The 24,268-nt window shown below is 40.0% G+C and overlaps 1 protein-coding gene across 1 annotated transcript; it reads left to right on the plus strand.

The window, feature by feature from the left end:
- The first annotated feature begins 7,874 nt into the window (after positions 1-7,874).
- On the plus strand, positions 7,875-23,441 carry LOC105031077 (NACHT, LRR and PYD domains-containing protein 12). Its single transcript, XM_010905293.5, has 15 exons — positions 7,875-8,020; positions 10,054-10,166; positions 10,483-10,599; positions 11,763-11,879; positions 12,541-12,657; positions 13,107-13,182; positions 13,311-13,530; positions 15,271-17,068; positions 17,198-17,371; positions 17,845-18,027; positions 18,152-18,325; positions 19,501-19,674; positions 20,210-20,383; positions 20,689-20,735; positions 21,884-23,441. The coding sequence occupies exons 1-15, from the start codon at positions 7,994-7,996 to the stop codon at positions 22,414-22,416; spliced, it is 4,044 nt and encodes a 1,347-aa protein (XP_010903595.3). The 5' UTR covers positions 7,875-7,993; the 3' UTR covers positions 22,417-23,441.
- The last annotated feature ends 827 nt before the right edge of the window (positions 23,442-24,268 follow it).

Here is a 24,268-nt window from a genome sequence, read left to right on the forward strand (position 1 = left end):
TCGTTACAACCGAGGTATGCAGCAAAGCATTTGTGAAGCCAAAACACTCACAACCTTGAGGCGGATGGGCTACAACAGCAGAAGACCCCACCGTGTGTCACTCATCTCCACTACAAATAGGAAAAAGAGGCTACAATTTGCACGAGCTCACCAAAATTGGACAGTTGAAGACTGGAAGAATGTTGCCTGGTCTGATGAGTCTGGAATTCTGTTGAGACATTCAGATGGTAGAGTCAGAATTTGGCGTAAACAGAATGAGAACATGGATCCATCATGCCTTGTTACCACTGTGCAGGCTGGTGGTGGTGGTGTAATGGTGTGGGGGATGTTTTCTTGGCACACTTTAGGCCCCTTAGTGCCAATTGGGCATCGTTTAAATGCCACAGCCTACCTGAGCATTGTTTCTGACCATGTCCATCCCCCCACGGTCACCAGATCTCAACCCAATAGAGCATCTTTGGGATGTGGTGGAACGGGAGCTTCGTGCCCTGGATGTGCATCCCACAAATCTCCATCAACTGCAAGATGCTATCCTATTAATATGGGCCAACATTTCTAAAGAATGCTTTCAGCACCTTGTTGAATCAATGCCACGTAGAATTAAGGCAGTTCTGAAGGCGAAAGGGGGTCAAACACAGTATTAGTATGGTGTTCCTAATAATCCTTTAGGTGAGTGTATATACACATACATATACAGCTCCTGAAAATTTAAGAGACCGCTGCACCTTTTTCTTTCCTTTCCAAAAAAGTCCAAAAGGAAGCCTGAGCTCAACCTTCAATGGAGAACACTTGACCTGACTCGGCTGGGAGTGTTGTTAACTGCTCCAGGTTTATACATTTAGAACAAAGCTTTACTTGTGAAAATAATCTACAGTCTCTGTGCTTTTCCCACTGATCCTTTCAACACCACTAAGGTCTACAGCCTGCTCTCCTGACCTGGAATACACAGCAAACCCTACCTGGTATTTCTTCTTGGATATATATGGATTGAAATACACTCAAATTATTCTTCACCAAGTTTGAACATTAAACCTACAGTCACTGGGCCTCCTTCAACACTCATCTTTGTGACCTTTGTAGTCTGACTTTCCTTCAGCACTCATCACTGTGACCATTACACTCTGACCCTACTTCAAAACTCATCACTGTGACCTTTACACTCTGACCCTCCTTCAACACTCATCACTGTGATCATTACACCCTGGCCCTCCTTCAACTCTCATCACTGTGACCTTTACACTATGACCCTCCTTCAACACTCATCACTGTGATCATTACACCCTGGCCCTCCTTCAACTCTCATCACTGTGACCTTTACACTATGACCCTCCTTCAACACTCATCACTGTGATCATTACACCCTGGCCCTCCTTCAACTCTCATCACTGTGACTGTTACACCCTGGCCCTCCTTCAACACTCATCACTGTGACCTTTGTTAACAGGCACTTAGTACATACAAAACACCATACTCACTGGTGACTTTGTCACTGAACAGTATAAATACAGTACAATGAAATGCTTACTCATGTGGCCAGAGTGTGCAGGCACTTCCTGGATGATTAAAGCATTGATGCCATTGACTGGCCCTCACGTGCCCCAGACCTGAATCCAATTGAGAACCTCTGGGACGTTATGTATCGTTGCATCCGACACCGCCAAGTACCGCCACCGACTGTCCAGGAGCTCACTGACGCCCTGATCCAGGTCTGGGAGGAGATCCCCCAGGACACCGTCCACCACAGTACACAATGCAGTCATAAGTGTTGTTTCTTCTGATATTTTTGTCTTCATACTTTTATATGGAGCAGTACATGTGCTTGTGCTTAGAACCTGTTGCTTTCAAAGGTTAACTCCCAGCTGCCCCTTGTGGTCACAGAATCTTAACTACATTATGCCACAATAAGTATTTGGACAGTCACATAAGTTCAGTTGTTTTGACACTGCACCTCAGCACATTGGATTTGAAATGAAACAATGATTATAAGGTTAAAGTGCAGACTAACAGCATTAATTTGACGGTATTTACATGAACTGTGAACTGTGTAGAAATTACAGCCCTGTTTATACATAGCCCCCCCCCCTCCCCAGCTATAGGTGCAAAATCTGTATCTTAAGCTGTACAGTCCAATATGTATGTTCAATTTGCATGTTCATTACTCACTATATATTTGTAAGTTGTCAATTTAATCAGGCTATTTAATACATAACAATTTGAATTGCATTTTTGGGTAAAAAAAAATAAAAGTAGTATTGTCAACATTATTTTCCAATTTTGTACAGCATTATCTAGCCAAAATGTAATTCTTTAAATGGGAGGCTTTTATTATGAAGTCGAGTCTAGGACTCAACTATTATATTAGCGTCATGCTGGCAACATTAGAGATTCCGTAGCAACAATAAGACTTCCGGTTTTCGGATTTTGCCTTCAAAATAGAAGTCCGCGGTAAAACGCGATTTTAATAATATTAAATGTATCTATTTTGACACTTTGCTTAGTGTAGATTGTAAAAATGTACTCTAGGAAATGTTCAGGAGACTCTATAGAATAATTATATGCAAAGAAATCAAGGGGTACTATGTATTTGCAATTGTTGCTGGCATTTTACTCCACCGATCCTAGATCCTATTGGCCACAATGTAACTCAATGGATATGAAATATATATTGGCCTATAAAAAAAAAACTGTTCTATACGCCGCGGTGAATGTATTATAGGAAATGTTCAGGAGACTCTATAGAATGATTATATGCAAAGAAATCAAGGGGCACTCTGTATTTGCAATTGTTGCTGGTGTTTTACTCCACCCATTCCATTGGCCACAATGCAACTCAATGGATATGAAATACATATTGGCCTATAAAAAAAAAACTATTCTACACGCCGCGGTGAATGTATTGTAGGAAATGTTCAGGAGACTCTATAGAATGATTATATGCAAAGAAATCAAGGGGCACTCTGTATTTGCAATTGTTGCTGGTGTTTTACTCCACCCATTCCATTGGCCACAATGCAACTCAATGGATATGAAATACATATTGGCCTATAAAAAAAAAACTATTCTACACGCCGCGGTGAATGTATTGTAGGAAATGTCAAGGAAGGTGGATAGAGTAATTATATGCAAAGAAATCAAGGGGCACTCTGTATTTGCAATTGTTGCTGGTGTTTTACTCCACCCATTCCATTGGCCACAATGCCACTCAATGGATATGAAATACATATTGGCCTATAAAAAAAAAACTATTCTACACGCCGCGGTGAATGTATTGTAGGAAATGTCAAGGAAGGTGGATAGAGTAATTATTTGCAAAGAAATCAAGGGGCACTCTGTATTTGCAATTGTTGCTGGTGTTTTACTCCACCCATTCCATTGGCCACAATGCAACTCAATGGATATGAAATACATATTGGCCTATAAAAAAAAAACTATTCTACACGCCGCGGTGAATGTATTGTAGGAAATGTCAAGGAAGGTGGATAGAGTAATTATATGCAAAGAAATCAAGGGGCACTCTGTATTTGCAATTGTTGCTGGTGTTTTACTCCACCCATTCCATTGGCCACAATGCCACTCAATGGATATGAAATACATATTGGCCTATAAAAAAAAAACTATTCTACACGCCGCGGTGAATGTATTGTAGGAAATGTCAAGGAAGGTGGATAGAGTAATTATATGCAAAGAAATCAAGGGGCACTCTGTATTTGCAATTGTTGCTGGTGTTTTACTCCACCCATTCCATTGGCCCCATTCCAAATTGCTGAATAGCCTTTAGATTCATTATTCCTTTTGTTAATGGAAGTGATTATCACCACTTGGTGATTACCTAATAATTCAGCCAACGATCTAATGTTGTTGTCAACGACATATATTAACTAGTCATTAGCCTGTTGTACCACCTTTAGATATGTAGGTGAGTCCAAAAGACCATTTACAGTTTTATACCTTTTAGATTAGCAAAATATTTTTTACAACAGAGTCAAATCATAACCAATTTATCCAACTATTACGTACTAGAATAAGTCAACTTATTAGAAGGATATGTTATTGCAACTACATTCCAGCCTTAGCTTAATTTGTAAAAAGAATATGTATTTGTCCTTATATTGAAACATAAATGTTTTAATTGAGACGTATGAAGGCTTGTATAGTACAGTTAGGGGGAAAAATGGGCATTGTATTGCGAATGTGGCCAATTCTTTGCAGTCATGACATTCCTGTCATGACTGAAAAGTCCATATTATTTCCGGCTGTCTAGAACGAGAACATTTGCTTGGAGACAAATATATTACAGGACTGCAAAATGTTGGTCCTGGAAGGGCAAAACACTTTTCTGTTTTGTTTCTTAGAGGAAGTTAGCACTTAGACCAACTCAACTGTACTCAGATGGTATCCCCGGTCAAAATAAGTCAGTAATGTGAGAATGAAGACCTGGGTTTTGGCCCTACGCGACCAACATTCAGAGCAGACATATGCTATAAATTTGTTAACATAGAGATGTCCATGGTGCTTTAAAGACCTCTCTGGGAATATTGCTATGAATACTTTTTAAGAGTTTTATTGTAAATAATCTAAATAAGCCAATAAGGAGAAGCTGTGTGTATTGATTTTCTGTCTCTACATTTGGCTATAAAAATCATTCAATCAATCAGAATTTTGCTCAGTCAAATGAAATTAACAACATATGCATACCAACATGAATCAAACAGCAAAACCAACAAACTGAGAAGAAATTGCCAACCTGATGAAGAAACAAAGCCTCTTAAATAAATGTAACAGTGATTCAGAACAAATGTAAGCTGATCCAAGCAGAGTCCAAACAAGGACTTTCTGCAAATGGGGTTGGTCCTACTAACCTGGTTATATATTACAGGCCTATCAAATGAGAGATTTGTGAACGAGATGCTACCTGGCAACTGAAAGGACGATTGGGATAACTATAGCACAAGTTCATTTTATAGTCGCTGGACAACACAGACTTTCAACTCCCTCCAAAGATTTTCTATGGGGTTGAGATCTGGTGACTGGCTAGGCCACTCCAGGACCTTGAAATGCTTCTTACGAAACCACTCCTTTGTTGCCTAGGCGGTGTGTTTGGGATCATTGTCATGCTGAAAGACCCAGCCATGTTTCATCTTCAATGCCCTTGCTGATGGAAGGAGGTTTTCACTCAAAATCTCACGATACATGGCCCCATTCATTCTTTCCTTTACACGGATCAGTCGTCCTGGTCCCTTTGCAGAAAAACAGCCCCAAAGCATGATGTTTCCACCCCCATGCTTCACAGTAGGTATGGTGTTCTTTGGATGCAACTCAGCATTCTTTTTCCTCCAAACACGAGTTGAGTTTTTACCAAAAAGTTATTTTTTGGTTTCATCTGACCATATGACATTCTCCCAATCCTCTTCTGGATCATCCGCATGCTCTCTAGCAAACCTCAGACGGGCCTGGACATGTACTGGCTTAAGCAGGGGGACACATCTGGCACTGCGGATTTGAGTCCCTGGCGGCATAGTGTGTTACTGATGGTAGCCTTTGTTACTTTGGTCCCAGCTCTCTGCAGGTCATTCACTAGGTCCCCCCGTGTGGTTCTGGGATTTTTGCTCATCATTTTGACCCCACGGGGTGAGATCTTGTGTGGAGCCCCGGATCGAGGGAGATTATCAGTGGTCTTGTATGTCTTCCATTTTCTTATAATTGCTCCCACAGTTGATTTCCTCACACCAAGTTGCTTACCTATTGCAGATTCAGTCTTCCCAGCCTGGTGCAGGTCTACAATTTTGTTTCTGGTGTCCTTTGAACGCTCTTTGGTCTTGGACATAGTGGAGTTTGGAGTGTAACTGTTTGAGGTTGTGGACAGGTGTCTTTTATACTGATAACAAGTTCAAACAGATGCCATTAATACAGGTAACGAGTGGAGGAAAGAGAAGCCTCTTAAAGAAGAAGTTACAGGTCTGTGAGAGCCAGAAATCTTGCTTGTTTGTAGGAGACCAAAAACCTATTTTACAGAGGAATTTACCAATAATTTCATTAAAAATCCTACAATGTGATTTTCTGGATTTATTTTTCTCATTCTGTCTCTCATAGTTGAAGTATACCTATGATGAAAGTTACAGGCCTCTCTCATCTTTTTAAGTGGGAAAACTTGCACAATTGGTGGCTGACTAAATACTTTTTTGCCTCACTGTAATTACCTGTTGGTGTTTTCAGTAGTAAAAAAATGTGGTAATGTTCTGATGGAGCTAAAAACTGGAACAAAAACTTCTTACAGAGGAAGTATGCAAACATACCCTTTTTTTCAGTATCACATTCACATATTAAACATTACTTTTATATTATTACAGATCAAATCCTACATCTACATCTCTAAAGGTGATACAGCAGGCTAATGGCCAGTTAATATAAGTAATAGACAACAAAATTAGATAATTGGCTGAATTGTTAAGTAATCAGCAAGTGGTGATAATCACCTCCATTAACAAAAGGAATAATTTGGAATGGGGCCAATGGAATGGGTGGAGTAAAACACCAGCAACAATTGCAAATACAGAGTGCCCCTTGATTTCTTTGCATATAATTACTCTATCCACCTTCCTTGACATTTCCTACAATACATTCTCCGCGGCGTGTAGAATAGTTTTTTTTTTATAGGCCAATATGTATTTCATATCCATTGAGTTGCATTGTGGCCAATGGAATGGGTGGAGTAAAACACCAGCAACAATTGCAAATACAGAGTGCCCCTTGATTTCTTTGCATATAATCATTCTATAGAGTCTCCTGAACATTTCCTACAATACATTCACCGCGGCGTGTAGAATAGTTTTTTTTTTATAGGCCAATATGTATTTCATATCCATTGAGTTGCATTGTGGCCAATGGAATGGGTGGAGTAAAACACCAGCAACAATTGCAAATACAGAGTGCCCCTTGATTTCTTTGCAAATAATTACTCTATCCACCTTCCTTGACATTTCCTACAATACATTCACCGCGGCGTGTAGAATAGTTTTTTTTTTATAGGCCAATATGTATTTCATATCCATTGAGTGGCATTGTGGCCAATGGAATGGGTGGAGTAAAACACCAGCAACAATTGCAAATACAGAGTGCCCCTTGATTTCTTTGCATATAATTACTCTATCCACCTTCCTTGACATTTCCTACAATACATTCACCGCGGCGTGTAGAATAGTTTTTTTTTTATAGGCCAATATGTATTTCATATCCATTGAGTTGCATTGTGGCCAATGGAATGGGTGGAGTAAAACACCAGCAACAATTGCAAATACAGAGTGCCCCTTGATTTCTTTGCAAATAATTACTCTATCCACCTTCCTTGACATTTCCTACAATACATTCACCGCGGCGTGTAGAATAGTTTTTTTTTTATAGGCCAATATGTATTTCATATCCATTGAGTTGCATTGTGGAAAAAGAGGGTGTGGAAATATTGTGTTGCTAGATGTAGCACACTGTTCCCCATGATTAGACAGGTTTGTCTTACTCTACACATTCTCCTGGACATTTCCTACACTGCTTTCTCTGTGGAATATTCAATAGTTTATTAGCTATGAGGCAATATGTATTCCATATTCTGTCATTGGCATTGTCTGAATTTTACCCTTGGAACGTGTTTTAACACCCACTAACACCCACTTTTTATCGAAATTACTCTTAAATATGATCATATGTGAATTGTTGTCAATGTTTTGAGAGGTACATGTTCTCAAACAATTAATAAACTCAATTTATCTCCGTTTTTAAGTAATTCGTTGGTCTCTTTTATTTTGAAAAATTCCAGATTTTCGTGACCCGGAAGTGTTTCTTTAATGTTGCTCACAAGACGCAGATAACTATAATGGCTGGGACTCAACTACTCTTCTTATTGTGGCTAGCTTCAAATACGTTCAAATAGGTCTAGTGTTTTCTTAAGAAAGTGAAACTCATAAAAATAAATTGGGGGGGGGGGGGGGCTGATTCAGAGAAGATGAGTGACGGGACCACTATATTTCAGGTAAGTAATTGCCATGGACGTCTTAAAAAACGCAAATTAAAATGACTTGCGTACTAGGTATTACTAGGCGATCTGCGTCTTAATATTTACAAGATAAAAAATATATATAGTGCTACGTCAAGTAATGTATGTTTTGCCGGTCAAATAGAATAAATAGACGTGAAATGTTATGGTAGTTTCAAGTAAAACACATCTAATTAAATGGGGATTCCAACATTGTGAAACATCCCTTCGTGGTCGTCGCTAAGGTAAACGATAAACTCACGTCATTGATGACCCAAAGCTGTCTTCCTCCGTACATATAACTTGTGTCCTTCATTAAAGAACAAGTGGAATAGTGGGAATTTTCTCAGGACGTGCTTTTATTTCAAAACCTAATTAATAGTCCTTTCAGCACACGTTGCCATGACATTTTTATCTTTCTGGTGTAGTTCCAGTAATTTCTCTATACATTTACGTCACAGATGTTGCAAGTTTTTTTGGAAGTATGTTCAAGTAATCATGTGACTGGTGAACCTTTAAAACAAAGAAATTATCGTACTCTCCGTATCCTCTCTTCTTTTGTGTAGATAGTCAAAGAAGATTTTGAGAATTATAGGAGAGAGGAAATGCTCTGCCCATACGATCTCAGCAACAATCTGCAATATCTTAACCTAAAAAAAAAAAAAATTGAAAATTGCTTCACAAATGAACCTTGCATTTCGATTGGGATTGGTGGTGAAAATGTTTAAAACAAGGTGATTTCACCTTTTGAGAACTGGTTGTTTTTGGAGGTGCTTGGAAGAATAAGGAGGCAATCTTTGAGACTTGTGTTTGGATTTTATTTAAGACAAAAAGCAAATTCCTTTCACACGTTTTTTACATTATTGTTAGGTCATTTGTTGTTCCTTTGTTATTTGGTTGCATATGGGATGGATGTGGGAATTTGGAATTGGATGGATTTGGTATTTGGTATTTGGTATGTATATTCTTTATTTTTATATTTGTACTTTTGGAACATGAAGGATCTCAACCAGCCCACTTAAAGAGACGAAGTTATAGCCCATTTTAAGTCTCTGTTCTTTGATTTTATAGCTTTACAATAAATCCATTCAGGGGCTCCAAATGGCTGCAGCAGTTAAGTCAGTGCCTCTTCACTGGTAGACCAAGGTTTGAATCTCCCTCTCTGGGCCTTCAGAGGGCACTGCATATGTCCCGCACCGTCTGGGCTTGGGGTTAGTAATCAGATTGGCTGCATATGTCCCGCACCGTCTGGGCTTGGGGTTAGTAATCCGATTGGCTGCATATGTCCCGCACCGTCTGGGCTTGGGGTTAGTAATCCGATTGGCTGCATATGTCCCGCACCGTCTGGGCTTGGGGTTAGTAATCCGATTGGCTGCATATGTCCCGCACCGTCTGGGCTTGGGGTTAGTAATCAGATTGGCTGCCTCGCCTCATCATGCTCAGGTGACAGCTCAATCATTGTAGAAGTCCAGAGAGTGGATGATGCATAAGGATGTAGAATTCCTGGTTAAGCGATTAGCATGATGATAACCTCATCAAATATGCTTCAGAAGACACATCTCCGCCAGAATGTGCTAGTTAACATATATGGCCCAAACTCAGATAATTAACTAATCAAAAAGACAATGCCACACACTCCTGGTGATGCCCCCGAGTGATTTCACTATGGATACAGCGTTTGGACTTTCAGGCAGCGCTGGACAACTACAGTGTTGAAAAAGGTGGGGTTGAAAATTTGACCAAAAGATGTTAGCAAAGACACGATGACCAGACCAGTCCACACAGACCAGGCCGGCTCCGTAAACACGGTATGGCAGATGGAATGTTGCCGAGATCTGACCAGGAAGGCGTTTGTGTGTTTGTGAAATGAGAGCAGACTGAGACGACGTTCCGGCACCAGGAGAAGATGATGAGGAAGTGAAGGGGACCATTACCTCTGAGATGGATCTCTCTGGGGACCAGAGAGATCTGACGGAAAAACCAGACAGAAATGACTAGAGACTAAAGGCCTGTGTTTTGTTGTGTTGAAGGCCGATCCATCAGGAGAGACCGGCGTTCCCCGTTTCCAGTCGTCTGGGAAAAGTGACGCCTCCGTGGGACCACCGGGGCACTTCCGAGATGGAGACGTGTCTTCTGACCACGGGTAAGATGTGAGGTAGCATCTCTGCTTGTAAAGTCTGCCCCCATCCTAGGACTGTCATATGCAGAGCTGAGTGGGGATGTTTCAGGGAGGGCCGTCCCTAATTCAGCTTTGAAAAGCTGCCAGGTTGGAGTGAGAGCAAGACCAGAACTGGACAGTAAACAAGGGTTAGACCCTGAACAAGTTCTACCAAGTTAGCGATCTACATTCCAAGAACCACATCAACCTCAACTCATGACTCCTCCTTTGTTGGGCTTGTGTCTGTTCAGTGATATCACATCATCGCCCGACAAAAAGTTATTTCTCTGTTGTGTTTCAGACTGGTCCATCAGGATAGACCACATTCCCCTGTATCCAGCTGTCTGTCCCTGAAGAGCGACCAGTCTATGGAACCACCAATAAAGTTCAGAGAGGGAGGGATCTCTACTGGACAAGGGTGAGAAATGATGGATCCTGGTGTCTTCCTGGTTTTCAGTGTATCATGTCTGACTCTTCTACTTTGTCTGGGCACTGAAAAACAAAAGAGAAATCGCTTCAGTTAACAGTCAGTAGGCAACATAACAATTAACATAAGTCATTTTACCAGATTAACATTTACACATGGAAATGTATCCATTTACTTTCTAAGACATACACTTGAAATATATTCACCCCCACATGGAACAGATTGGACAGGCCAGAGTAGCTTTCCTCAGTGAATATAGAATCATGTAACAACAATAGAAAAAACAACTCCGGGAAAAAGTAAGTGAGGAACAGAAGGGTTGAAATTAAGAGACCACTGCAAATTGAATGTTTCTGTTCCTCACTCAATTTGTTCTGGAGCTGAAGATTAAGTCAACATTCAACATACTGTATATTATAAGCAACCAATATAAGCAGGTAACATACGGGCTACCTATAGTTATATAAATTATATTGACTTCTCATTGTGAGGGATGCGACTGACGTGAGTCCTTGAAGTGGATGACTGAAGCTTCCGTTGTGCCAATGCAGCGTCATCGCGGTAGTCATTATTTGACCTGCTATTAATGATTTCAACCAGTAGGTGCCCTCAGTGAGCTATGTCTAGACGAGGCATGAGAAATTAGCCTTTTAGCGAAGCAATGTCCTGGAAATCCTCATCGATTCAGCAAGGCCTTGTTTTGGCCATCACTACTGAGAGCTAACAAGCTCATTGACTATTTATACACAGACATTAATTGCAATTTAAAAAGCCACAGGTGTGGGAAATTACCTTTATTGCCATTTTCACCTGTGTGTGTCACCTTGTGTGTCTCTAACTAGGCCAAATATTCAAAGGTGTGTAAACCATTGATCAGGGCCATTTGGGTTATTTCTGTTATCATTATGATTTAAAAAGGAGACAAACAACTATGTGATAATAAATGGCTTCATATGATCACTATCCTTAAATAGAATACCTTAAATTTGTTTGCATGATCAGTCATATTTTCAAAAACAATGCCAGAATTTCACATTTTCTGCCAGGGTATATAAACTTATGAGCACAACTGTAATGTCTCTTCCTTCTTTGAGCTTGAGTCTGCTGGTATCAATGATAGCAGAACAAACAAGTTTTTCTCTGTTGTGTTTAAGACTGGCCCATCAGGAGAGACCACTTTCCCCTGTATCCAGCTGTCTGTCCTTGAAGAGCGACCAGTCTATGGAACCGCCAATAAAGTTCAGAGAGGGAGGGATCTCTATTGGACAAGGGTGAGAATTGATGGATCCTGGTGTCTTCCTGGTTTTCAGTGTATCATGTCTGACTCTTCTACTTTGTCTGGGCACAGAAAAACAAAAGAGAAATCGCTTCAGTTCAGTTAACATTCAGTAAACAACATATCAATCAACATAAGGTATTTTACCAGATTAACATGTACATGTGGAAATGTATCCATTACTTTCAAGGTAATATTTGTCTACAATACTTGGTAGATTGCACTACAGGTGTCGAAGACAAACACTTGAAAAGTATTCACCCCCACATGGAACAGATTGGACAGGCTAGAGTAGCTTTCATGTAACAACAATATAAATACAGCTCCAGAAAAAATTAAGAGACCACTGCACCTTTTTCTTTCCTTTTCAATAAAGTACAAAGGGAAGGTTTTGAGTGAGGAACAGAAGGGTTAAAATTAAGAGACCACTGCAAATTGAATGTTTCTGTTCTTCATTCAAAACTTTCCTTTTACATTTTTTTGGAAACTGGACAGTAAACAAGAGTTACACCCTGAACAAGTTCTACCAAGTTAGCGATCTACATTCTGAGAACCACATCAACCTCAACTCATGACTCCTCCTTTGTTGGGCTTGTGTCTGTTCAGTGATATCACATCATCGCCCGACAAAAAGTTATTTCTCTGTTGTGTTTAAGACTGGTCCATCAGGAGAGACCACTTTCCCCTGTATCCAGCTGTCTGTCCCTGAAGAGCGACCAGTCTATGGAACCGCCAATAAAGTTCAGAGAGGGAGGGAACTCTACTGGAAAAGGGTGAGAAGAGTCATGTCTGTCTATTGTGATAGAAATCTGAAGTCAGAACCCTTCAAGGCAGGGAAGGTAGAGATCAAAATACTCTTTAACACAAATACAGTATATTAATATTTGCAAATACAGACAGAAAGACACTAAATCAAGATCAGTGACAGTCTGTCTACCATACAGTTCAGAAACACCTCCTTTTGTATGGGCAAGAAGGTGGGACATCATCTCACAAAATAACTGTCCTTTGAGAAACACGTGACTGTAGTCTCTATTAGTCTAGTCTTGTTCCTTTGATTAGTTTAGCTCTGATTTAGCACATCTTGCATTACATCTTGACACCTCAGTTACCTAATTGAAATGAACCCGGGTTCACAAGGCCCTGATGATGTGACACCTCAGTCACCTAATGGTTCACCTGTCTGTTTCTAGATACTGCAAGGTTTACTTTTTGTCCACAGGGACCAAAAGGAAAGATCTGAGATTCCCAGTGTTCAATCTGATAAAAGTCACTCAGGCCTGGACCACATATTCTGGGTGAGATTTTTTTTTGTTAGTGTCAATCAATTAATTTTAAAGGCAAATTAAACAATCAAAAATTGATGAATGTATTTTTTTGCAGATATTGAACTTGTTTTGATGTGAACCTTTCATCTCCATTTCAGTCACTTGAAGACAATATTATCACATTTGTAAAGAAAGAGCTGAAGAGGTACAAAAGAATTCTGTGTCCAGATCTCCCAGAATTCTTGGAGAGTCAAAAGGAAGAGGTGGATACTGAAGAAGAGAAGCAGGAGAGCAGTGCCAGAGAGGGGGCTCTGAAGATCACCCTGCACATCCTGAGGGACATGAACCAGAAAGATCTGGCTGACACGCTGGAACAAAGTAATTTATAACAGAGTATTTTAATTTAGAAAATATTGTAGTAATATGCCTGAAAATCTATACTTACTCAAGCCCTTTCAAGAAATGACTCTGTAAGAAGACAGTTTATTTTTTGCCTCTAGAAAATGTCTGGCCTCATGAGCAGAAACAGGGAAGTAGTATTTAGCAGGCTTACAGAAGCCTACCCTAAAAATTCCCCAAACCAGATACTTCTTCTTTCGAAGAGTTACCCAAGTGAACTCCCAAACCGACACAAATGGGTACTTATATTCCCCATGCCCCTGCCGAGACAAATCCATGCCAAATATAAATCAATGACATACTGCGTGATTACATGTAAAAGACATATTCTTTTGTCCTTCATTATTTCACGTACAGTACAGAGCAAATGTTTTAGGCCGTCGAAGAAACTTGTTTAAAGCAATTTATCTGAGCAGTAAGTGTTTATTTGCTCATATACACACTATATATAACATTAGAATAAATATACACAGAAACTTAAATACAATAAAAACAAATAATTATATATTGGATTGTCCTAAAAATAATTGATATCCAGTGAGATGGCTAGAAAAAGCAGTGGATGACCCTGAAAGCTGTCTTCATTTGATAAACAGTAATTAAAAGTCACACCCTTGAGGAGCGGAAGGAAATCCAGTGAAGTGCTTGCTTAGCATCTGGCTGAGTCATCTGGCATCTGAGTACATGCTTCAAGTGTGTGTTGCATCTAAGAAATCATTCTTTCAGAAAGTTTGCCTGTCTGCAGATTTCTTTGAAACACTCATTTATGGTCTGAGGGTGCATTTCAGCCTAAGGTTTAAGAAAACCTTGAATGTATGAGTGAAGGAACATAACGAATACAGATGCTTCCATTCAGGTTTATTGCATGATACAAATAAGCAATTAACTTCCTATTATGTTCTGTGGCGTTTATAAAAAAGGCTGAGTAGGCCCAGGTGAGTCAGTCGGATAGAGGGTTAATTATTGGGTCTTTTCCAGGATGACAATGCCCCCATCCACAAGGCACGAGGGGTCACTGGATGGTTTGATGAGTATGAAAATAATGTGAATCATATACTACAGCCTTTGCAGTCACCAGATCTCAACCCAACTGAACACCTATGAGAGATTTTGAACCAACGTGTTAGACAGCGCCCTCTACAACCATCATCAAAACACCAAATGAGGGAATATTTCTTTGAAGAATGCTGTTCCATCCCTCCAGGAGAGTCCAGAGACTCATAGAATCTATGACAAGATGCACTGAAGCGGTTCTGGTGGCTCGTGGCCCAACACCTAACTGAGACACTTCAGGCTGGTTTTAACTTCAAGTTGTCATCCGTCTGTATAAACAGATAATGCTGTGCATTTGGGAAAATAACAGATAGGAGAATACTTTGAAATCTTTGAGCATGATAATGACCCCAAACACTGCAATAAAAATGGAATCTTACTCGGAGTGTTAAGCCTTCACAATATTAGACTGGCCACCTCAGGGCCTTGACCTCAACATGAATATATATGTGTGTGTGTGTGTAATAAAGCTTGTCATTATAGATCAGTTAGCATATTAGTTAAATAAAATATTTGTATAGTAACTAGAAATCACCTAGGACACTATCTGAATTAAATCAAGTATTTGGACATCAAGTGCTGATGTCTAGTTGCAACTTCGGTATGAAATCCGAAACAGAGAAAGTCCTTTACATCTGATAATAATTATGTTATTTGCTTCATTAGGTTTTGTAGATGATCCTGTCATGAACAGTCAACTTAAACTGAAATCTATGCTGAAGAAGAAAAGTGAAAGTGTATTTGAGGGAATACCCAAACAAGGAAACCTGAAGCTTCTCAATAAGATCTACACAGAGCTCTACATCACTGAGGGTGGACGTGGAGAAGTTAATAATGAACATGAGGTGAGACAGATTGAGACAGCATCCAAGAGACCTTCTAACCCAGAGACACCAATCAAATGCAACAACATTTTCAAACCCTTATCGGAACAAGACCAGCCTATCAGAACTGTGCTGACGAAGGGAGTTGCTGGCATTGGAAAAACAGTGTCTGTGAAGAAGTTCATTCTGGACTGGGCTGAAGGAAAGGCCAATCAGGACATCCAGTTCTTATTTCCATTATTTTTTCGGGAGCTTAATTTGATGAAGGGAAGAAAGCACAGCTTGATGGAACTTCTTCATCACTTTTATATGGAAACCAAAGACTCAGGAATCTCTGCAATTGGCAAGTACAAAGTCCTCTTTGTGTTTGATGGTCTGGATGAGTGTCGACTACCTCTTGACTTCAAGAACTGTGAGATCTGCAGTGATGTCACAAAGTCAACATCCGTTGATGTGTTGCTGACAAACCTCATCAACGGGAATCTGCTTCCCTCTGCTCTAATCTGGATAACATCTCGACCAGCAGCAGCCAGTCAGATCCCTCCCGAGTTTGTTGACCGGGTAACAGAGGTGCAGGGTTTCACTGACCCACAGAAGGAGGAGTACTTCTTGAAGAGATTCGATGATAAGATTCTGGCCAACATAATCATTTCACATATAAAGACGTCAAGGAGCCTTCATATCATGTGCCACATACCAGTTTTCTGTTGGATCTCTGCCACAGTTCTTGAGCATGTGTTGTTACACATAGATAGAAAAGAAGAGATGCCCAAGTCTCTGACTCAACTGTACATTGGCTTAGTGGTGTTTCAGATCAAACAGATGAATAACAAATATCACAGTACAGATGAGACACACTGGAACACAGACATCATCTTGGCCCTGGGAAAACTGGCCTTCCATCAGCTGGAAAAAGGAAATCTGATATTTTATGAGAAAGACCTGGAACAGTGTGACATTGATGTCACAGAAGCATCAGTGTACTCAGGAGTGTGCACACAGATCTTCAAAGAGGATTATGGGCCGTTTCAGAATAAGGTGTACTGCTTTGTGCATCTTAGCATCCAGGAGTTTCTGGCTGCATTGTATGTGTTTCTCACATTTATCAATGACAACATCAACCTTATGGCTGAACCACAATCAAGAAAAAGTCTCACAGTGTTTAGTGACAAGCATGATGAATCAGTCCTCCTCCAGAGTGCTGTGGACCAGTCCTTACAGAGTGGGAATGGTCACCTGGACCTGTTCCTGCGATTCCTTCTAGGCCTCTCAGTCAAGTCCAATCAGACTCTCCTACAAGGTCTAATGACACAGACAGTAAGCAGCTCACAGACCAATGAAGAAACAGTCAAGTACATCAAGGAGAAGATCAGGGAGAATCCCTCTCCTGAGAGATGCATCAATCTGTTCCACTGTCTGAATGAACTTAATGATCATTCTCTGGTTGAGGAGATCCAAAGCAACCTGAACTCAGGAAGTCTGTCAGAAGCCAAACTGTCACCTGCACAGTGGTCAGCTCTGGTGTTTGTATTGCTGACTTCAGAAGAGAACCTGGATGTGTTTGACCTGAAGAAATACTCCAGATCAGAAGAAGGTCTTTTGAGGCTGATGCCAGTGGTCAAAGCGTCCAGAACTGCTCTGTAAGTACTTGGATATCAGAACCCTAATCATCATGCAAAACATGTCTACAGAATAACAAAGACAAATGTTTTTCTTAAATTACATGAAATAGGCAATATACTTTGTAAGTAGCTTTTTTATACTTTTAGGCTGAATGGGTGTAACCTCACAGAAGGATGCTGTGAAGCTTTGGCCTCTGCCCTCAGCTCAACATCCTCACATCTGAGAGAGCTGGACCTGAGTAACAATGACCTGCAGGATTCAGGAGTGAAGCTGCTCTCTGCTGGACTGAAGAATCCACAATGTAAACTGGAGTCACTGAGGTCAGTACCTCAGACATGGAATTGTAGGTAAAATCATTTGGGCCTGTTGTGGCTGTTATTTTGCCCAAAAATAATAATCCCAAATAGGGCCAGGTTTAGTCTGTTTGTTTCACAGCCATAATCCCATCTGAATTAGGAGAGTCAAAGATTGAGGGTCATGCAATTCACATCTCCTTTCGGCTTTTGATGTTGCCAGTAAAGATGCTCTCAAAGGTAAAGTGATTATATTGGAGAAGATGGTGAATTGGTTTATGAAGGTGGTTTATGAATGTACTTAGATGCCTTATAGAGTTGTTACTGTTGCACCCTGTTGATAACATTAGTGGTCCATGACAGGTCCCCTGTGATGTGGATTTAGTGAAATTTAGAACCATCTGGATCTCTGGTACATCTTGTTGATGTGCTTTGGGAGTGTTCCTTCTTCTGGTCCCTAATGTCAACAATCATCTCCTTTGTTTCTATGATCTCTGCAGGCTGTCAGGCTGTGGAGTCACTGAGGAAGGTGGTGGTTCTTTGGCTTCAGCTCTGTTGTCAAACCCCTCCCACCTGAGAGAGTTGGATGTGGAGCTGGAGGTGTTTGACCTGAAGAAATACTCCAGATCAGAGGAAGATCTATTTAGGCTGCTGCCATTGGTTAAAGCATCCAGAACAGCTCTGTAAGTACCTTGATCTGATCACCATACAGTTATTATTTTATACAAACATTAGAAGAAGAAAAAATCTCAGATTAAATGGAAGGTACAAAAGCATATGCAGAGATCCTCTTTACATCTTGTTCAGGCTAGATGGATGTAAGCTCACAGAAAGATGCTGTGAAATGTTGGCCTCAGTTCTTAGCTCAGCCTCCTCCCACCTGAGAGAGCTGGACCTGAGTAACAATGACCTGCAGGATTCAGGAGTGAAGCTGCTCTCTGCTGGACTGGAGAGTCCCCACTGTACATTGGAGATACTGAGGTATGGTTTCAAATAGCAGGTATATTTCTTTAAATATCACTATGAAACTGTTATGTTTCATAGTTTTAATTTGTGCGTTTTAGGGTTCTTTAAGTATCTCTGGCCCTCTGCATGGCCTTATCACATGTACACATATGAAATACTTCAATCTGATTATTTAGAGTGATAAGGTTGTAAAAGATAATTCTCACCATACGTTTTGTGAATACCATGTAATAATATTCACCATATATGTCTTATAATAATTATAGCAAGCATTGTTTTACACAGTGGATTTACACTGATCAGCTATAACATTATATAAAACAGCCCTGACCTGTCGAGGCATGGACTCCACTAGACCTCTGAAGGTGTGCTGTGGTATCTGGCACCAAGATGTTAGCAGCAGATCCTTTAAGTTTAGTATATTGTGAGGAGGGGCCTCCATGGATCAGATTTGTTTGTCCAGCACATCTCAAAGTGACTTGATTTAATTGAGATCTGGGAATTTTGGATGGTCATGTTTACTTGCTGCCTAACATATCCCACCCACTGACAGGTGCCATGATAACGAGATAATCAGTGTTATTCACTTCACCTGTCAGTGGTCATAATGTTATGGCTGATGGATGTGTCAGTGTTATTCACTTCACCTGTCAGTGGTCATAATGTTATGGCTGATGGGTGTATCAGTGTTATTCACTTCACCTGTCAGTGGTCATAATGTTATGGCTGATGGATGTGTCAGTGTTATTCACTTCACCTGTCAGTGGTCATAATGTTATGGCTGATGGGTGTATCAGTGTTATTCACTTCACCTGTCAGTGGTCATAATGTTATGGCTGATGGGTGTATCAGTGTTATTCACTTCACCTGTCAGTGGTCATAATGTTATGGCTGATGGGTGTATCAGTGTTATTCACTTCACCTGTCAGTGGTCATAATGTTATGGCTGATGGGTGTATCAGTGTTATTCACTTCACCTGTCAGTGGTCATAATGTTATGGGTGATGGGTGTATCAGTGTTATTCACTTCACCTGTCAGTGGTCATAATGTTATGGCTGATCGGTGTATGTCAGTATTTATTTAAGTATGTAATGTTTTGGTAGCTAACAAGTTGTTTTGAAAAGAAAATGTAATACGGCACAACTGCTGGGTAGCCTGTAAAACAGTTTTATTCATTCAACTTCCTTAGATTGAATCGATGCAGGTTAACAAAGAGATGCTGTGAAGTTTTGGCCTCAGCTCTCAACTCACCTTCCTCCCATCTGAGAGACCTGGACCTGAGTAACAATGACCTGCAGGATTCAGGAGTGAAGCTGCTCTCTGCTGGACTGGAGAATCCACACTGTAAACTGGAGATACTAAGGTCAGTATTTGTATAGTGTTCATATTTTATATTATCGTAATATAATATACTGATTTAAAAGAGCTGACCTCACATTCGTATATATAGAAATTACAAGAATTATTAAAAATAATTCAAAACAACAGTGAAATTGCTATTGTGCATGAAACTGAATACAATAGTACGATAAAAATGAAACTTTACTAAATAGCTAGTCCAACAATAGCTTTAAAGGATGTTTGTTTTGCTGTGCATATCTAGTGAGATAAAAGCAAACATAAAAAAAAAAAATTCACAATTGTTAACAGAATTTCATGAATTTCAACATTCTGTGCAGAGTTCATTTTTCCAAATGAATGCACAGAACAGAGGTGTTTTTCACTCATACAGTATACACAGTATACAAACAACAGCGTAGGAATAATTTACTAGAAGAAATTAGGACAGATATCAGGAATGTATGTGCATGCTAGTACTCACAAGTAGTCCACAATACTGTGGTATAATAAATACTAATGTTATATTATGTACATGCTCTTTAAAAACCCTGGTGCAGGCTTTCAGGTTGTCTGGTCACAGAGGAAGGCTGTGCTGCTCTGGTCTCATCTCTGAGCTCCAACCCGTCCCATCTGAGAGAGCTGGACCTGAGCTATAATCACCCAGGAGATGCAGGATTGAAGCTGCTCTCTGCTGGACTGGAGGACCCACACTGGAGACTGGAGAAACTCCAGTAAGTAGAGGCTTTCATTAAACAGTTTAACATTGACTTGTGTGTGAATATTTATTTGCCTGGCTGTGTGTTTTTGTGGACTTAAATTCCTGTCCAAGTGAGAACCGATTTAAGGTTAAGACTTTTGATTAGGGTTGGAATTATTTAAGGAAAATATTTCTTATTTATGGTACTACATTTTCAGTATTCACTTTCATAGTAAAAACAATGTGTTTTTTTTTGTGTGTGTGTGTGTGTGTTGTGTGTGTGTGTGCGCTTGTGTGCGTTCTTGCATAATACTGAATTATGGTATTTTACTCCTACAGTATGGACCCTGGGGGAGAGTGCTGGTTGAAACCAGGACTTAAGAAATGTGAGTGATGACTGGTGAATGTAGGATAAATTATTTGGTGATTTTAAATGAATTAATATAACAACTTACACTGTTAAAATAATAGAAGATTTAATAGAATAATTTATATTTCGTAAAAAAGATTATCTGTTCTAATTGACCAGAACTTTCTTGGATTTGGGGATTAGTGAACAATATGGATTGCCTGGCCCTATAACGCTCTAGTCACTCTTTATGGAGGCTTGGGTGCTTGTAAACTCAATCTAGATTGAAGTTCGAAGAGTGCGTTCCCTTCTGGCACAAATTTATATTTTCCAAGAGCTGTATTTGCAACTTTCGAATTGACATAAAAGACTGGATCATGCGTTCCCTTCAGTGCATAGAAATTCCTGTATATTTGTATAATCACAAATTGGGTATATCCAAATTGGGGTGATGGGAAAAAACAGAGATCTGTTAAAGTGGAGTTTCTCCGGTTCATAACACATTGGAAGACCTTGGAGATGTCAAACAGATTGTGTACAAATTGTGTACAGGTGGTGACAAACATCACAGCAAGGTCACACTGTATAATGGTCAAGGTGGTGACACATATCACAGCAAGGTCACACTATGTAATGGTCAAGGTGGTGACAAAGAACCCAAATATAGGAGATAAGGATCTGCAGGCATCTCTAAAACTTTGTAGAATATGTGTCCATGAGTTTACAATGAGAATGACACTGAAAAACAATGATTAAGGGGAGGACACCATTGCTCCCTGTCTCAGGTTTGCAAAATCCACCTGGATGTTCCTCAACACTACTGGAACAATGTTCTACGGGCAGAAAATATTTAAAAAAAAAAATATTTGGCAGAAGGGCAAAGCACTATATTTGGATGAGAAAATATTCTGGATATAAACCCCAAAACCTCATTCCAACCGTGAAGCATGATTAGGCATCACAAACCCCTGTCCCATCATGGAAAGACACGTGGTAAAGATTCAAGGCAAACATGTTTTAGAAGCTCATTATCAGTATGGAAATAAATTACATCATACTACTTAATCTCTACAAACTATGATACTGAAATTGTCCTTTAACAATGTTTCTGAATCAGTTATTGTATTTCAGTAATGAGCGTTCTGATTTGGATTTTTAATCCTGTGTCTTGGTCTCCTCCACTAGATGTCTGTGACCTCACACTGGACCCGAACACGGCCAACAGAACCCTCTCTCTGTCCGAGGGGAACCGGAAGGTGACATGTGGAGAGGAGCAGCCATATCCGGATCACCCAGAGAGATTTGACTTCTGCAGACAGGTGCTGTGTAGAGAGGTTCTGACTGGACGCTGTTACTGGGAGGTGGAGAGTAGAGGGAAAGGGGCTTATATAGCATTGACATATGAAGGAATCAACAGAAAGGGAGAGGGTTATGACAGTCTACTGGGAGGCAATGACAAGTCGTGGGTTCTGTACTGCTCTGATGAGAGTTACTTTGCCGGGTACATTAATAAGAACATTGACATTCCTGTCCCATCCTCCAGTTCCAACAGAGTAGGAGTGTATCTGGACTGGCCAGCCGGCACGCTGTCCTTCTACAGTGTCTCCCCGGACGCAGTAACCCACATGCACACATTCCACTCTACATTCACTGAGCCTCTTTACCCAGGCTTTTATGTTAGGTATGGATCCACAGTGTCTCTGTGTCAGGTAGAATAGTCTCCTGTGTCCTGGAGGAACATCTCTTCAATCACATTATTGTACCATTCTGAATTTGGGCCTATGGTAACAAATATATTTAGTTGGAGGAAGGAGTAAAGAATTTAGACCAGCTGTTGGATTGCATAATCACGTCATGATAATTAGTAGAATCGTTAATCTGCTGGGTTATTTTCTGGATTTTCTTTCGCAATCAAGCTTAGTTTAGCCTGCAGGTGCATGTTATGTCCTGATATTAGCTTTTCCTGTAATTCAGCGGTTAACCCACAGATTATCACGCATCTTCGTTGCAATCTCCTATTCTCAAAAATATGTGAGTGTATATGATAAATTTATAAGCCTAAATTTTGATTTAGGCAAGCAAGCCACTTTTATATATACAATATATATGTTCGCAATAACCCCGTAAAACCTAAAATAATCATATTTTTGAATTGTTAACCTTTTATTTACTTGACAATGAAAAAAATCCACAGCAGTGGTGCCTAGTTCTGGAAACACTGGACAGTGAAAATCTAACATATATTTATTTTAATTTAAAGTAGATTCTAGTGTGTGTGTGTATATGCATGTGTGTATGTGTGTACTGTAAGTGTTAGATTACATAGCTACCTCAACATTAGCGAAAATTATAAAGCTAACTAATGTTAATTTACAGCACTTGCTAACTAGTTAAAAATCATATTGGTTTAGCTTTATTGTAAGGTAGCAAGCTTATGCTGCTGACCCTGTATTGCTACAAACACAAGTTCGCTAAACCAATCAATTTTCATGACTTGAGACATGACTTGGATTTAACCATCATTGACTCAGACTTGGATTTTTTATCATGTAATTATTAGGAAGAGAGTGAATATAAGCAGCCCTATCTCAGGGACGTTCTGTTAAGATCTTTTAAGTTTGTGCTCCTTCTCCAATTATACATTTTGTACAGGCAGCTCTGTTTCAAAGAGCAATGAGTTTGTTCGTGAGGTACAATAATAGTGTAATATATTTGTGTCCATTAAAATGCTGGTTGTCTTTCATTTTGTTGTCTCGCTCAACACTTAAATTTTTCACCACTGTACAAAGACAACATATCAGTTATTGAACCAGAGAAACGTTATTGTTTTTGGAAAAATACATGCCGATTTTAAATTTGATGCCAGCAACACGTTTCAGAAAAGTTGGGACAGGGGCATGTTTACCACTGTGTTGCATCATCTCTTCTATTAACAATACTCTGTAAGGAACTGAGGAGACCAATTGCTGTAGTTTTGAAAGTGAAATGTTTTCCCATTCTTACTTGATATAGGATTTCAGCTGCTCAACAGTTCAGGGTATCTTTGTCGTATCTATCAATTCCTAATGCTCCAAATGTTTTCAGTGGGTGAGAGGTCTGGACTGCAGACAGGCCAGTTTAGCACCCTTTTACTACAGAGTCATGCCCTTGTGATATGTGCAGAATATGGTTTGGCATTGTCCTACTGAAATCAGCAATGCCTTCCCTGAAAAATATGTTGTCTGGGTGGTAGCATATGTTTCTCCAAAACCTGTATATATTGTTCAGCATTTATGGTGCCTTCACAGAAGTGCAAGTCACCCATGCCATGTGCACTAATGCACCCCCATACCATTACGGATGCTGGCTTTTGAACTGTCCACTGATTACAAGCCAGATGGTCCCTCTCCTCTTTAGCGGAGGATGTGGCGTCCATGATTAACAAAAATAATTTCAAATTTTGATTTGTCCGACCACTGGACAGTTTTCCATTTCGCCTCAGTGCTCTCTGAGGGCCCGAATATCACGGCCAACCAAGACTGGCTTTTGGCCTTGTCCCTTGCATACAGAGAATGCTCTTTCTATACTTAA

The sequence above is a fragment of the Esox lucius genome, chromosome 11 (assembly GCF_011004845.1).
Source record: "Esox lucius isolate fEsoLuc1 chromosome 11, fEsoLuc1.pri, whole genome shotgun sequence".
Lineage (NCBI taxonomy): Eukaryota > Metazoa > Chordata > Actinopteri > Esociformes > Esocidae > Esox > Esox lucius.